Source organism: Lycorma delicatula, chromosome 8, assembly GCF_047948215.1.
Source record: "Lycorma delicatula isolate Av1 chromosome 8, ASM4794821v1, whole genome shotgun sequence".
NCBI lineage: Eukaryota > Metazoa > Arthropoda > Insecta > Hemiptera > Fulgoridae > Lycorma > Lycorma delicatula.
In genome coordinates this window covers 19,467,773-19,486,305 of record NC_134462.1, presented here as the reverse complement: position 1 = coordinate 19,486,305, position 18,533 = coordinate 19,467,773, and the positions used below count along the sequence as shown (strand labels likewise).

At 28.8% G+C, this 18,533-nt stretch overlaps 1 protein-coding gene across 2 annotated transcripts in view; it reads right to left on the bottom strand.

The window, feature by feature from the left end:
• LOC142328803 (uncharacterized) overlaps positions 1 to 18,533 on the bottom strand; it is a 71,912-nt gene that overhangs the window by 31,787 nt on the left and 21,592 nt on the right. For both annotated transcript variants that reach the window (XM_075372846.1, XM_075372845.1), the window contains exons 7-9: positions 14,010 to 14,128; positions 9,152 to 9,306; positions 6,451 to 6,712 (exon numbers count right to left, since the gene is read on the bottom strand). In XM_075372846.1, coding sequence (XP_075228961.1) covers positions 6,451 to 6,712; positions 9,152 to 9,306; positions 14,010 to 14,128 — 536 coding nt within the window. The remainder of the gene's footprint in view (positions 1 to 6,450; positions 6,713 to 9,151; positions 9,307 to 14,009; positions 14,129 to 18,533) is intronic.

Sequence of the window (18,533 nt, the reverse complement as noted above, 5' to 3'; positions counted from 1 at the left end):
CAAATAATACTATTCAACAAATAATAATTGATATGCCATGTGATATTAAAGCAGACTTGCAAGTAAACTTCACAATACATACTTTGTTCTTCAAATTGACGAATGCATTGATATCAATGGAATGACCATTTTATTTTGATTCATTTGATTTAAAGAAAATAGAACGGTCAATGAATTTTTATTTTGCAGAGAGTTATCAGAAAAAACGAGAAGCCATTTATAATGAAATTAACTGTTAATATGAATATTTAAATTTGTCCTGGGAACAACGCATGGAAATTTGTACTGATGGAGCTCCATCAATGATAGATCAGTAAAAGGATTTGTGACATTCGCAAAGCAATGAAACAGGAAGATTTATTTAAACCACTGCTTCTTACATATGGAGGCATTATTGCAAAAACATTCCCGCAGAATTAAAATGTGTTCTGACTACCATTGTTAATATGGTAAAGTGCATTGACAAGACCAATGAAATTTCAAATTTTTAAACAACTGTGTTTTAAACAAAATGTGAAGGGTTACTCTCTCAGACGTAAGTTAGGCAGCTTTCTTAAGTAAAGATGTTTTTCTGTATACTGGAACTAAAAAAAAGAGCTGCTTCTTTGCTTCGAACGTGAAAATATGGACTTCGTGCAAAGTCTTAAGAATGATGTGTGGTGTGCAAAATTGGGCTACTTAACAGGTATTTTTATTTATTTGAACACTGTCAATATGAGCATCTGCATGCTCATATTGACAGCTCATGTATACTTGCATGCTGATTGTTTGTCTTTTGATGACAAATTCTTAAAAAAAAAGAAGAAAATAATTTTAGCATGTTTACATCTGTACATAACAATAGCACCAATTGTGTTTCCTTGATATCAGAACATTAATTAATATTGGACAACAATGTAAAATGTTTTCCTTTTCTGGATAAGGTCAAATACAACTAGGTTACAGTCCATTTTCAAAACAGCTGCCTAAAAATCCTGAATTTAATATGCCAAAGGAGAAGAGCTTAAATCTTTATCATCTAATTGTACTTTGAAAATCAAACGCATTGAAACAAATCTTGCTGAATTCTGGGTATTTGTCCAAAACAATATCCACCAATATAAAAAAAAAACCATAAAAATTTTATTATGTTTTTCAACTTATGTTTATGTGAAGAAGGGTTTTTCTCATTAACAAACATAAAAACAAAAAAAAAGAAAGAATAACAAATTCAGAGAAAGACAGGAAGGTCCTGTCTTTAAAACATCCCAACATAGATGAAATATGTAAAAAAAAAAAAAAATCTGGCACAAGTTTCACATTAAATAAGTTATCAGAAAAACTATTTTTTTCTTTAATTTCTTTCAATTATGAATTATAATTCCATAATTGTTTTAATAAATATCAAAATAAAACAGTAAAAGTAAATATTGATTTGAAATTGTAACTTTCAAATCTAAATAAAAAAAAACTGATGACAAAATTATTTTATTTTAACTACGCGTTTCACCTAAAGGTTTTCCTCACAACAGTGCTTGTATGTTAGAAAAGGTTATGAACCACTGATTTAGAGAATCTTTAAAATATTTTTTGTAAAGTTAAATCAGCTAAAATATGGCTAGTGGATGTGTGATAAGCAGAATGCAAAATCCTAAATTAAGTATATGGGAGCAGAGGCTTAAACTTATAGTTCTATTACTAACCTAACACTATTGTACAGAGTTGGATGTGAGGACAGTTAATATTTGGATATGATTGATACATCTAAAATATAATTTTTAAATATTTCTTACACTTGCACAGATGTAGAGCTAGATGAAGGGTAAGTCTGGAAACCGGTAGACTATTTCACATTTTATATATTCAAAAGAATGCTTAAATGGGTATATAACACCCTGCAGATGGATCCAAATTGTTATTCAAGAATTTGTTTGATTAAATTGTTGCATTTGAATGAACCCTTTGCTGTTTAATAGAGAAGTTAAAAAGAGATCTTGGTTGTTTTCATTAAAAGAATTTTCCACAATAGATAATTTTATCTATTAGAGAAGATAACTTTGGCAGATAAAAAAAATGGAATTTTTTAATATACCTGAAAATACACTATAATTTTTATAGTAAAAAACTCTGAAAAGCTTATTACCTCCATTACTTGTTCTTTTGTATTGTATTTTGAATATCAATATGAAAAACTGTAAACATTTAAATACAAAAATAAAAATTAAATTATTTTGTACCAGAACACAACTTAGTATCTTCTCAGATAGAACTTTCTCATGCATTTAAATAAGGATCTTTGAACTGCTACACTAACAAACTAAACACAAGAGAAAACATTACAACTATCCTATAAGGACCATCCGATTTACAATGACTTAAGGAATAAACAGATAACACAAAAAGACCCTGGCTATTCATTTTCAGATTCAACACATCAAAATGAACAAAAATGTTCTATGCAAATTGGTGATTTTCCCTTTGTTTTTCTTCTACCCACCATTATGTATTTCTTTTTAAAGAAAAAATTATATCTCAAGATTGGATTGAGGAATCATTATAATATTTGGTACAAATATTTACACTAACTTTCTTTAATAAATAAAAAATTATGATGTACACATTTCACAAATTTCAAAATGAAGCCGTCAGTTCTTTATCTTTTTAAATTTTGGTAATCATTATTTTTATCTAAATATGTTTTGTAAGCTAAAATGCTAATTAAGCCTTTTAATTGTTAAGATAAAAAATGTATTTTTTTTAAATAAGCTGACCAACAATCAAGTTAATGCAAAAATTTACGATGAACAAATTTTCATTAAAACAAGGAATAAGAGATTACTCATTTTGTAATAATTAGTTTTAATTACTAATAAAACAACAAATTCATAATCTGAAACATACAGATGATGTAATTCATGGAGATTCATTCAGTAGACCTAGAGCTTTCCATTTTTGTATAAAGTTTACTTATTTAGTACTTTGTTTTATAAAAATTATTATAATCCAATACCTTATGTAGCATACATATAAAATAATGAGTTAAACTCAACATTTTTCAAACTTACATTTTTGAACCCGCCCAATGATAACTACAAAAGTTAAAACATAGCTTTGAAACTTTGCTAACTCTTCCAGAAGGATTACAAATATACATGATTTTTTAAATAATTTTTTGTTGGATATTGGCCAAGTATAAGCAGTAGGAACAAATTAATGTTCAAATAAGGCAAAGCAAATAAGGACAAACAGCCACCATGTGAAGAGGTACAGCAATGTTGAAACTTTCCACCTTTAAAGAATTAATATTTTATCTATATATTATGTTACATTATTTCAACTAAATAATTATACCATAATTAATTATGTTCAATCAAAGAAAACTGACTTTACAGAATCAAAAATATTTACTGAAAGTTTCTGGAACAGAATATTACAATTCAGCAATATCAATACTAGTCATCCCAAAATATTGCATCTATCGTTATAAAAAACAAATGTAATTTCTTTAATAACAGCACGCTATGCCAATTTAAGGAACTCACCTTTGATACATTCATATACTCTATTTTTAATTTCAATTTCATTATTATCATAATTATTTTATAATTAAATCAGCCGAAACTGACTGGATGGTATCTTTGTTAATTATTTCCAGTACTGTGCAGGACCAGATTTTGGCATGGGTCACATGGGATCAGGCCCAGGGTGGCAAATTTGGGTAAAAACATGATTTTTTTTCAAAAAATAAATTTTATACAAATTTACTACTGGCAAAATAAAATATAGAAAACATAGCCTTTTCAAAGTAGTCTACAGCACGATAATTGCAGTAGATCAGTTTTAGCGTAACACTGTCTTTTGCCAGCAAGCATGTGAAGTCAATAAGTGTATGATTGGCTATACGTACATCTGTTGATGAGGGCAGCAGCAGGCAATATACTATGTAAGCAGCATGGGCTGTACACAGAAGTGATGCTGTCATGCCATCACTTTAAGTCTCATCGCTTCCGTTTGTCAAGCCGTATATCTCGACCAACCAGAATGTTTACTGCTAGCTGTCGCAAGCATTCAAATCTGTCTGTTGAAGCTGACAGTCAGATATCTGGTATCTTCTTCTTGTTGCACCATTATGAGTTTCCTACTATTCTGCTGTTTCAGTGAAAGAATTTGTTATGTTTAAAATGTTTACAATATTTTTTGTAAATGTAACTTGCTTAAGTTGAAATCATTCCTAGTATATTCTAGTGCATTTATTTTGTAAGTACTCAGTCCATTTAGTATACTTTTGGTTTAAAGTTAAGTTTGTTATGTTATTTTAACCAAAAAAATGGATGGACATAAAAGGCTTACTGATGCAAAATATATATATTTATTATATATAATATATTGAAGAGTTATATGGAGGAAATGAATTAGAAAATGGTGTTATAGAGGAAGAAGAGGAAGTTAAAGAGGATGAAAGGGGAGAAACAATACTGAGATCTGAATTTAAGAGAGCATTAAAAGATTTGAATGGCAGAAAAGTTCCTGAAATAGATGGAATACCTGCAGAATTACTGTGCAGTGCAGGTAAGGAAGCGATTGGTAGATTATACAAACTGGTGTGTAATATTTACGAAAAAGGAGAACTTCCATCAGACTTGAAGAAGTGTTATTTAGTTTTATAAAAAAATCATTTGGTATCATGACTATCCTAGTCATTCATGATGAATGATGAACAAAGAAAGTAGGAACAGATAAATGTGAAGAATACAGAACAATTAGCTTAACTAGTCATGCATCAAAAATGTTAACTAAAATTCTGTACAGAAGAATTGAGAGGGGAGTGGAAGAAGTGTTAGGAGAAGACCAATTTGGTTTCAGGAAAAGTGTAGGGACAAGGGAAGCAATGTTAGGCCTCAGATTAATAGTAGAAGGAAGATTAAAGAAAAACAAACCAACATACTTGGCATTTATAGACCTAGAAAAGGCATTCGATAACATAGACTGGAATAAAAATGTTCAGCATTTTAAAAAAATTAGGGTTCAAATACAGAGACAGAAGAACAATTGCACAAATTTACAGGAACTAAACAGCAACAGTAATAATTGAAGAACATAAGAAAGAAGCCGTAATAAGAAAGGGAGTCTGACAAGGATGTTCCCTATCCCCGTTGCTTTTTAATCTTTACATAGAACTAGCAGTAAATGATGTTAAGAACAATTTAGATTCGGAGTAACAGTACAAGACAAAGATGCTACGATTTGCTGATGATATAGTAATTCTAGCTGAAAGTAAAAAGGATTTAGAAGAAACAATGAACGGCATGGATGAAATCTTATGTAAGAATTACTGCATGAAAATAAACAACAAAACTAAAGTAATGAAATGTAGTAGGAATAATGAACATGGACCACTGAAGGTAATAATAGGAAGAGAAAAGATTATGGAGGTAGAAAAATTTTGTTATTTGGGAAGTAGAATTACTAAAGATGGATGTAGCAGCAGCGATATAAAATGCAGAATAGCACAGGCGAAACTAGCCTTCAGTCAGAAATATAATTTGTTTACCCCAAAAATTAATTTAAATGTCAGAAAAAAATTTTTGAAAGTATATGTTTGGAGCGTAACTTTATATGGAAGTGAAACTTGGACGATCAGAGTACTTGAGAAGAAAAGATTAGAAGCTTTTGAAATGTGGTGTTACAGGAGAATGTTAAAAATCAGATGGGTGGATAAAGTGACAAATGAAGAGGTGTTGTGGCAAATAGATGAAGAAAGAAGCATTTGAAAAAATATAGCTAAAAGAAAGAGACAGACTTATAGGCCAGATATTAAGGCATCCTGGAATAGTCGCTTTAATATTGGAGGGACAGAAAAAAATTGTACAGGCAGGCAATGTTTGGAACTTGTAAAACAAATTGTTAGGGATGTAGGATGTAGGGGGTGTACTGAAATGAAACAACTAGCACCAGATAGGGAATCTTCTTGGAGAGCTACATCAAACCAGTCAAATGACTGAAGACAAATAAAAAATAAAAAAATGTAATTAAAAACAAGTTGATTAGGTTAAAAATGTAAAAAAAAGTGACTGAGTTTGGATCAGCAGGATGCTACCATCCTAGACAAACTACTCCAGTAATGGAAAATAAACAGATTGTGACAGCATCCCAACTTTTTAATATGTTTTGAAACTGAATTCAGTAAAATAATATTAAAATATATATTCCAGCAGTCTACACACATTACAATCTAATTTTATTGAATATGTTGTTCTAAGTTTGAATATGTGTGTTGTGATTGATAATCACCACACAAAAAAGTAAAATTAATACAAATTTGTTTTTTTTTTAAACTAAGCTAAATTTATAACTGATGATGAATCCATGAATTCAAAAACCTTATATTAAATTTTCTGTTATTCCTAAATAAAAATAACTTATTTTTATTATTAATTTTCTAATGAAAAATTAGTCAATTACATATTTTACCTCACAAGCAATTAATGACACCAGATTTCTAATAACATGTAGAATAGATGACTTTTCACAGAACTGCTCACTTATATGTTGTCTTTCTTGTTCTTTATACAGATTTTTACTAGTACTATTATCACTGCACACATTACTACAGTTATTTTTACAAAATTCAGGAACTATAATTTCAGCAGCTTCATTACTAATACTAACCAGTGCTTCAATTAAACCAAGCATTCGTCTAGCTTCAATACCTTTTTCTTCAGGATACAACTTTCTGCAAAAAAGAAAGCAATCATTACAATAATAATTCTTGGAAAACTGGTTTCAATTTTAAAGCAGATAAAAATTATTATAATTAAAAAACACTATGCCACAGAAAAATTTTAACAAGTAAAACACAAATCTACTGAAGGTAACAAATGATCAATGGAAGAATTACATTTAGTTTAATTTAAAATAGTAATAACTACTAAATCAATTGCAGAAATGAAACTGTGCACCCATGTTTACAAACATTTAACGTATTATATTCAAATAATAATGAAAGAAACAGGAATAATACTTTACAATGATTTTTTACTTATAAGACATGCTCAGCAAGGATATCATTTGCCAAGAGTCAAGAACACATTTCAACATGTTTGAAAATATATGCTGAAGTATCAAAGAATTGATCGCATTTACAAATTCAGTTTTATTATTTTTCAATTCATCCAGGGTATGATGATCTGTTTAGTAAACAAATCCTTTCTTTGCTCCCCATAAATAAAAATCTGAAGAACTGGGGATCCTATGGCCAGATGTGCTTTGAAATGAGCATATAATAAGTATAATAAATGTGCTTATTATAAATAATTACAACATATAATAACTAAAACACTTCTATTAGTACATGGGAAAGGTTTATCACAACAGGATATTGTAGATAGCAAAATGTCACTTTGTTACACTCATGTTGTTAATAAAGGGAAACGGAGATATTTGATATTCACCACTCACACTGTGCAGAAATTTATACTGCTATTTCTTGTGCATCCCTGCCTCCAGCCATCTATCACCACTCCTGCATTAATTGAGTTTTCTAAATTTTTAATAGTAATTCTTTAAGTTACATTAAACTAATGAAGATTTCAGGAAATGTATTTTTTCTAAAAAAAAACTTATTTATTTTAACTGTAATTTTTACCACTTTATAATGAACTTTATGAAAAAATTACTAAATGAAGTCTTCATGTTGTTTTCAAATGTCCAATCTGATTTGATAATATTTTAGTTTCTACTTTTTTCTTAATAAATAGCAGAACTGAACTATTTAACTTCAACTTCAACTATTGTCTATATCTGAATGAATATAACAATCTATAAACAGAATTTTACAAAATGGATTAAAACATTTCTATGATCATTTTAACACTTACATTTTTCTACTATGTGACAATGAACTGAACAAGACTTCATGGTTTCTCTTGACCTGACTAAGCAAATAATAAAAAGGATAAAATCTTTCTGGGATTGTCGGATTGAGAACCTCCTTTTTAAGTTAATAAGAATGAAATTAATTATTTAGGTACATATCATCAAATAAGCTTACAATAGTTATTCTCTATTCTAAATTAATGTAATTCATATTCAATCTAATGTACATGTAATTTTTACTGCAACCAAATGTTATTCTACTTGTCATTTTGATAAACAGAGTACTAAATTAGCATTATTTTGTCAGTTTGAGACTGAAAATTACCAACCACTGAACTGTAATTCAACTTACAGCTCACTGAAAAAGTATATCTCAAATATACTAAAAAAATACTAATTTAATAAGATTAATTACATAAATTTTATTAAATCTATATAAGAAGAGTTTAGATCTGAGTAACAGTGCAAGGTGAAAGATAAAGATGCTGCTACGATTTGCTGATGATATAGTAATTCTAGCTGAGAGGCTAGATAGGTAATTCTTACTCTCAGCGAATTCTAGCTGAGAGTAAGAAAGATTTAGAAGAAACAATGAATGAAGTCCTATGCAAGAACTACCACATTAAAATAAACAACAAAACGAAAGTAATGAAATGTAGTAGAAATAAAGTAGACGGACCACTGAATATAAAAATAGGACAAGAAAAGATTATGGAGCTAGGAGAATTTTGTTATTGTGGAAGTAGAATTACTAAAGATGGATGAAGCAGGAGCGATATAAAATGCCAAACAGCACAGGTGAGACGAGCTTTCAGTCAGAAATATCATTTGCTTATATCAAAAATTAATTTAAACATCAGGAAAGCATTTTTAAAAGTATAAGTTTGGAGCGTAGCTTTATATGGATACGATCAGAGTATCTGAGAGGAAAATATTAGAAGCTTTTGAAATGTGGTGCTATAGGAGAACATTAAAAATCAGATAAGTGGATAAAGTGACTAATGAAGAGTTTTTGCGGTAAATTGATGAAGAAAGAAGCATTTGGAAAAATAAAGCTAAAAGAAGAGACAGACTTATAGGCCACATCTTAAGGCATCCTGGAATAGTCGCTTTGATCTTGGAGGGACATGTAGATGGGGAAAATTGTGCAGAAAGGCATCATTTGGAATGTAAAACAAATTGTTAGGGATGTAGGGGGTATACCGAAATGAAACGACCAGCACTAGACAGCAAATCTTGGAGAGCTGTATCAAACTAGTCAAATGACTAAAGACAAAATAAACATATAAATACTTACTTAGCCTGAAGAAGAGAATAAGTTTCTGTCAAAGGTAGTAATGTATGCGATATCTGTAATAATTCTATACTTCTGTCAACCAACTGACCTTGAGGTCCATTACAGTCCATTTTTTCAATAAGTCTATTAAATGATTTTACACATTCATCAATTATCTACAAATCAAAGTAAAAGCTTTAAAAAAGAATATTCAGCTATAATTAAAAATATTCTTCAGTTAAAAGAAAACAAATCAGTAAAAAACAACAAATTAAAAAATTAATTTTGGCTTAAATATTAAGTAAATCTACAGAGATAATTCAAAATAATTAAATTAATACAAGCTTTACAATGATGAAAAAAAATTTAAAGCTGAATCTAAGAGTAATAATAAAACTGTTCAATCAACATCTATCTCTTGTAGATATACAAAGTGTTTCGGGATGTATTCGCTGAACTTCAGGAATTGATTCAGGACACCAAAATAAGCAAAAACGTTCATATCGACATAAGTCCTATTTTGCTTTGTTTTCCTTTTGGAAACCATTTTGTCATTTTCAACAAAAAATAACTTCCCCTCAGGAACGAGTAAACCTATTTTAATTAAATATGGCAAATCTAAGACTAGTGTCTTATTCTACAAAATAAAAAATTTTGAAAACGTCACCTTTAAAAATTTTTAAATGGCGGCCATCTTAATTTTCTAATCTTCAATATCTTTGTAATTATATGTTTGATGAAATTTATACTATCAAAATTTATTAAGCATTTTATTTTGAACAAAATGATATCTCATTAGTAAAAATCCATTGATAAACGATCGAGTTATTGCAAACAATTAAACTGACAGTATGCTTGCACACTAAATGCAAACTGATAATTTTTATTAATCTACTATTATTATTTATTATTAATAATTTTTATTACATTTAATGGAGGAAATAAGAACAGGCAAAAAATTATCAGTTTGCATGACCGTGTGAAAGCATACTGCTGGGATAATTGTCTGCAATAACTCGATTGCTTGTCAACGGATTTTTACAAATGAGATGTCATTTTGTTCAAAATAAAATGCTTAATAAATTTTGTAATAAGTAAAAATTTGATCAAACAAATAATTATAAATATATAAAAGATTAAAAAATTAACATAGCCTTGAATTTAAAAACATAGCCTTTAAATGAGTTAAAAACTCATTTTGAGTTTTTGAAGATGATGTTTCAAAATTTTTTATTTTGTAGAACAAGACACTAGTCTTATAGATTTGCCAAATTTAATTAAAGTAGATTTACCTGTTCCTGAGAAATATTTTTTGTTGAAAATTACAAAGTGACATCCAAATCAGAAAACAGTGTCCAGAAGGAAAACAAAACAAAATAGTAGTTATGTCAATACGAACTGTTTTGCTCATTTTGGTGTCCTGAATCAGTTCCTGAAGTTCAGTGAATATGTCCAGGAACACCCTGTGTGTTCGATAATACCAATATATAAACAAGATAATACCAATCTGTAAACAAATATAATAAAAATCAGACAGTACTAAGAGAATTAAATATGCATTCCCTTAAAATACTTTACATCATACTGACCAGCCAACCAGTACATACTGGTACTGTTTGCTCGTCCATACTGATGAGCAAACATTTAAAATGGGAATGAATTTAGTATTTATAGAAAATAGTTAGTTAAACATAAAAAGTGAAAGAATCATAAATTCTGATCATCAAAATCTGATCATCAGATCAGATTCATTATAAAATTGCAGTTACTACTGATGTAGTATCTGCAATTTAAAAAGTGTTTTTTTGAGAAGTAATCTACCAAACAAAGAAAAATAAGGTAATTATAAGAATTATCACATTGTAAGTGCAACATCATGCTGCAGTAGTAAACAAGTAAAATGTGTGGTATAAAGAGTACTAGATGACGACCAATCCAATTTCAGAAAAGCAAGGGAACAAATCCAATTCATCTAAGAAATTCCTGTATGTTTATTTGTAGATCTGGAGACAGCATTTTATAATGTAAAATGCAAGAAAAATATTTAAAATCTACAAAATATTGGATTGAAATAAATAAAACAAAACAGATTTGCTTCATATAAGCATTGAATGGACATTATAAAACTTATACTATACCTTGTACATACTGTAACTATATTGTGCTCTACTTTAACAAGTCAAAGTATACATACATAATGCACTTTCAGCATGCAAAGTAAATCTAATAGCAAAATATAGCAGTTTCAGTGTGCAGTAATGTGAAGCAACTATATTTTCAATTAGCTGAGGCTAGAGCTGTAAATTCTTCTTTCCTTTACAACCTTTTCTTCAGCCTGTTGTTAATTTAAATTATGAAACTATGAATAGACCATTGTTGTTGACTATATAATGTTTTTAAAACACATAATTCAGTCATGCAAAAAATTATTTCATAGCTTTAATGGAAGGCAAGTAGTAAATTTTATTTTAAGTGGTTATTTAATTTGTTACCAACCATTAGAAAAATAAAACAACACATTCAAAACATTAAGTAAAACACTGCATTTTCTGCACTAATTTTATATAATAATCTGTATCAAATGACAGAAAAATTAAAATTGCACTACTAGAAAAACAGGTAAAAATAGTACTTTTTATGCATAATTTTCCACAACTCCAAAGCATTTATTCAATACATAACTTATAAAGGATATTACACATCAAATGAGAATAATTATCATTATGTAGATACAAACATTACGGCAAATAAAAAACAAAATATTATTTCATAACCAAATAAGGAAAGTTTTAACAAATTTCTTGAATTTCAACAAGATTCCAGGAAAACCCAGTAAATTCCAGCACAAGAAAAATACTAAGCAGAACACATTAAAAAAAAAAAAAAAACCAATTGAAAATACATTCAAGAAATGTAAATACTTCCTTAGCAATGAAATTCAAGGATGTTCAAAAATTCAAGGAAGAGTAATATCTGTTTCAAATCTGTGCCACATTATTGCTGAAACCTTCTATGCCAAATGTTAAGATAAAATACTCGCATATTCCTCCTGCACCAAACACTACTATGTCAGACTCTGCAAATTTCCAATCCAGAATGAAAACCTGCTATTGAGTATACCACTAAGAGAGGCATTCTGCGGTTTAGGAATAAGTCAAAAAAGATACAATCTTGCAAAATTCATAAAACATTAGTTAATACAGACAAACATGCAGTTGACAGGATATAAACACCAGTAATGTCCATTACTGACCTGAATGATCAGTAATAGCCAAGAGTCAATGTTTAATAAAATAGTATCAGAAGAGTATCACCATCAAGACAGACCAGCTGCACAACCCAAATATTCTCTTAGAAAAAAAAGTTAATATTTCTCATCTTAGAAAAATTTTGTAGTAATTATAGCATTTTTTATTTACAGCAAACATAATCATTCTTTAAACAATAACACACTACTATTTAATGAACAATAATCAGAAACTTCTTGTGTACAGGATCAGCAAATCTTTACAATGAAAAGTAAAATAACACATCAGTAATTGACAAGCAAGAATCACTTCAGACACATTCTAGATGTAATGGAAAATTTTATGAGTATTCAAAAATCTAAAAATGCTTCATGCATACTGCACTCATGTTAACACATTCATTAAAAAAGTAAACAAAGAACATCAATTTTAATAATTTTTTATTTTTATTTAATTTTTTTCTACTTGTAGAATTATAGTTTTCTCTTTACAAGCACTCTCTTATCTTTACAACTACAGTCCTCTGTTTATAACCACAAGCATAAATATTTCATTAGAGATTTTATCTCTATAGAGAAAATTTATTTCACAGATAAAGCATTTATCCACCTTATTGGGTATGCAAACTGACAGAAAAGTAAATCTACATTTCTAACAATTTACATACCTTCCATTAACAACCAATGCAATTTGTGAAAACTGGGGTTTGGTGAGCTATGATATCTCACAACAGCTTGTGAGATACCATATAATAAGACAATAACTTATAGCACCTTATGGATTACATAAGATCATTAAGTTTCTCACTAATACTAAGATTAAAGCTAAGAATGTCTTCTGCAGTCAAATTTTTTTTTGGAATTTCAAATTTCTTAAAAGAATTTACTTCATTTTTTGAGAAATGTAATAATTTTTTTTACATAATCTATTTCCTTTTAACATTTCTATATATAAAATAACACTTTTCAACTTGTCTGATACAACAAAATTATTTAGACATTATCTGTGGTAGAAATTTTCTCTCTCACTCTCTCTGTGTGTGTGTGTATATATATATATATATCCCCACATTCCATAAGATGTATTTCACACTTAATAGTAGTTTCTTATTTTCACTTTGCATACATTTTCTTATTTTATTAAGGTGCAGGTTTCTAGTATTTGTATTTCCAGCAAATGGTTTTTCATATGGGGAAAATTTTTTAGAAAATAATTAAATAGATTTTAAAAATCCATGCTAAAAATTAAATAATAAGTTTTTTGTTACCAATTCTTCTTAAATTTTTTTAAAAGTTAGTATCAAATTAAGTGTTTGTAGGATGTTAACAGTTGTTAGTTTTTAAACCGGTACTGAATTCAGAAAATCAAAATTTATAAAAAATATAAATAGACCTATCTATAAATATCATTTCATATTCAAGATGCTTGGAATTTGTATCCTTCTTTATACATTCTCTAAAATGCTTTACTGTAAAGATAACAAACAAATAGCAGATTGAATCATTCAGATAAAAAGTGGGATAATTTTGTAAAAGGTACTTCTGTAAGCAACATATGTAACAAATGGACATTTATGATAATAAAATTTATCAAAAAATTAAAAAGAAATACTATATACAATTTACACATACCTTTTTAATCTGACTTTTGGCTGAGAAACTAAAAAATGATTCACATTTAAATAATGAAGTTAACGGTAAGAAACAGTTAGATATCGCATCCACTTCACTCGGTTCTTCTGTTTTGTGATCTAAAAAAATTAAATACAATAATATGACACAGGAAAGATTAAATATTTTCATCCTAAAATATTTTTGACTTAATCATAAGTGTCACTAAAAAGTAATTAATGATTTTTACACAACTGTACATTTAACAAACATTACTGTGTGTAATTTAAACACAACAGTGTCTAGCTTTTTTAACTATTATAGTCTTGCTTGCCTGATAACTTTATCTACTGATATTTATTAATTGTGTATTCACAATATATTATTTAATCAAGAAAAATTTCATAGCTTTTAATTACATAAACTTGTAGAAACCATTTACAGAACAAGTAAATAAAATCTGTTTTTATTTTTTAAAAGTTTAAGTAATACAGAAAAGAGAAAATGCTCAAGAAATATTAAACAAAACAGATTTAAAACTAGATACAGATTTCCCTTATTAAATAATCATTATTACACATGAATACACATGATACATACGAATTAAAAATAAAATTAAAAAAATAAAAATTGCAGGAAATATTCTTATCTCCATGGCGGAGTGGTAGTGCATAGGACTTTCATCCGGCAGGGTCCCAGGTTCAAATTTGTCAGGCATGATGTTTTCACATGCTAAAAAATTCATTTACATCTAATAACTTAAGATGGTGTAAGCCTGTTGTTACTATGTAAATAAATTAATTAAATAAACATCATAAATATTATTTTAAAATATAAATGACCAAGCTGATGAAACGTTACAAGAAAAAATACATTTACCTGTTTATATATATATATATATATATATATATATATATATATATATATGAAGTATAGACTACAAACTAATCAATTTTGTTTTCTAATGGAATTAGAATGCTTAAAATTACCTAATACAGACATTAACCATTAGGCTAATTATAGACACCAGACAGGAAAAGAAGTTTCTGAGTCAGTCCATAAGCAGCCCTTCTATAAGATGGTGCATTGACATCCTCAGGATGGAGAACTTAGTAAGGGCAGATCTTCACCCTTGGAGGTAACAATGGAAAAAACAGATGAAGGGTAAGGAAAACAGGTGATGTGTGGTAAAAAGGAGCACTCTACCCATCAGAGTTAAATTGGGTAATTAATCATCATGTTTAGGACCAACATAACAGAAGTCAAAGTTAAAAATTAATTTAAATATAATCCAAACTACTGTAACTCCCTACTTATCCTAAACGTATAATCTAATCTACTTATTAATACAATAAGAGTTATTAAAATAAATGAAAATGAATGTTACAGCATGTGAAATATACTACGTCCAACCAGGGCCCAAACCCAGAAACCCTGGAAGACAGACAGAAATACTATCATTCTTCCATCATAGAAATATATGGAATTGTATTACGTATTTTTTAATAGTATAGCTTTTATATTATTTATTCTGTCTTATTTACATTTATCTCAATTTACATTTATCGTAATTCTTCTATGTCTTGGTAATCATGACCATTTAACCAACCAAAATGTACATCTATTTTAAATTTATAATTTTTCTAACTGGTTATGTAACAACTTATCAGTAATATTTTAATAACGGTTACCACAACGCATTCTATGTATTAAAAACTGAGTTGAATGTTATAATTTTTTTAAATTTGTATCAGCTTTATAAACACACTGCACATTTTAAAATGATTTATACTTATTAATAAACAAGCAAAATTTAAAATAAACTGGAACTATATTAAATGTATGAACTAGCAAACTATCATGCATGATATTACAACTCTCATAAAGTACAATAATGTCTCTAACATGGAAGGAAAAAGAATCATACATTATAAAAATTGTAGTATATTGCTTCGAATAAAATTATTTAAAACAAACCTCTGATTTATCACTCAATTCAAAATAATGAAAGATCCACAGTTATTTCATTACAAATAAATATATATGTAATCTGGTTATTATTTAAAAACTTTAAAATAACGAAATGAGATCGGGTAATGCTTGAACTTAGTAATTCTCCCAACAAGAAGAGATTAAAAGGATAATGAGTTAAAATTTAAATAAAAGAAACAATATCTACGAGTAAGTGCTATCTATAATTAAACAAAGAAGCTTCAAAAACTTTCACAAAATCAACTTGATCTGGGTTTGAAACAATCATCTTGACAAGTAAATTATTACTTCAGATGTTGTTATCATCCACAACATCTTACATTACATTACAATATGGCTGGTATTACGTTCTTTTTTACTCCAATAATAGGAAGTAACTGTACATTTACTTCAAATCCATGTCATAACATGAAGTTCAAAATGTCCATCAATGAACAGTATACAAATGTCACATTTTATGTTATTGCTTAAAAAACCAACGTTGAATTTATTAACGTTGCTTGGAAAAGCATATGGTGAGACAACAATGAAAAAAAAACAAGTTTATGAGTTTCACAAACATTTCTATGAAGTCTAATACTGTTCCTTCTAGAGAACACCCAAGTATATGATGAATGACGAAAGCATACACAAAAGCTTTCAAATGAATGCTTCAACATATACAAAGTAAACAGTTATAGAACAGCATTATAAGTTGTAATATTAATAAGAAATTATCTTAATGAAATGATCTGAAAATGCATTATATGTTTTTAACACAATGTTCCAAAACTTTTACCAGCTGATAAAATGATGGCTATCTGAAGCATCTACAATATTCTCCTGATATAAGTTGATATTTATTCATTTCTACTTTAAAATCAAGTCTGAAAGATAAGGAACAGAAGGATGTTAATGAATTGATGCAGAGAAGCAGTTGAAGGAGGTATTTGATGAATGGATTCTAGGAAATGTTTTCAAAATTTTTATGAAAATCAGTAAAAGTATGCTGATGTCAAAGGGTATTACTATGAAAGAAATATAGTGTAAAAATATAATAAAAATACTTTTTGTAAAATAAAAAAAAATTTTTAAGAACTTTAAGAAGTCATTTCAATAAATACATCGTAACCAATATGTATTTACAAACCTACCAATGAAATAAGACCTACCCACACCCCATGCAAATAAAAGAATTATTGAAAATGTACACATATATGTAATGTGGTATGAACATTTTACTAATTTTATAAAAAATAATAAAATAATATAACAAGTTTTTTAGCCAACAGCCATATACAGATACTACGAGGTCTGTAAATAAAGTAATGAGACGGGTTCAGAAAAACGTTTTATTTACAATCCAATCACCTTAAAGTCACCTTCGAAATAGTTCCCTTGGGAAACCACATGACACTTCAAACAGTTTTGCCACTCTTCATAGTAGTGTTGGAACTCAGAAACCGGAATAGCCTTCAAATGGTCGGTTACATTTTTTTATGTTTTCTACTGTTCCAAAATGGTGTCCTTTGAGGTATGTTTTTAAAGTTGGGAACAGGGAAAAGTCGCAGGGACTCAAATCAGGTGAATAAGATGTTGAGGAACTACAGGAATGTTTTTCTTTGCCCAAAACTCATTAACTGAGAGTGCAGTGTGACAAGGTGCATTGTCATGATGCAGCAACTATCGTCTACAATGGCTGGTCTCACACAGACAACTGTTTTCCATAATCTTTCAAGAATTTCTCAGTAAACATATTGAATTACAGTCCCTCCTGTAGGCAAAAACTCCTTATGGACAATGCCATTACTATCGAAGAAACAAATTAGCATGGTTTTGATTTCTCAGTTTTGCTTTTTTGGGATGTGGTGAGTTTGAAGTGTGCCACTCCTTGCTCTGGTGTTTTGTTTCTGGGTCATACTCAAATATCCAAGATTCATCACAGTAATAAATTTTTTAGAAAATCAAGATCAGTTTCAATTCGCCCTAGAAGATTGCAGCACACTTCCACCCTGTTGTGAGGTTTTTTGAGACCAATTTTGCACAAACTTTTTCATGTCTAATTCGTTTGTCAAAATTTGATGGACTGTGGTATGGTTCAAATTCAATCGTTCTGTGATCATTCTGACAGTTAATTGCCAGTCGTACCATATCAAGTCTATGATTCGCTCAACATTGTTGTCACTTTTTGACATTAACAGTCTTCCAAAGCGTGGTTCATCCACAACTGATTCCCGATCATCTGAAAATGCTTTAACGTCCTAAAAACTTGGGCTTGTGACAGCATCATCTCCATATGCCCTTTTCAATTTTGAAAAGGTTTCAGTAGCACTCTCACCAAGTTTAACACAAAACATGATTGCACAAGGTTGCTCAAAATTAGTATCACTCATTTTTGTAACGCACAATAAAAACTTGTTTCACGAAAAGTTTGTTTATGTCTCATGTGGCAACAATAGACTAAAAATATAAATATCTAATATAAACCAGCTGTTCATATAACCATGTGTTTACTAGTAACTTTACAGTGTTGCCACTTTGGCTACCAAAAAAATCTAGTCTCATTACTTTATT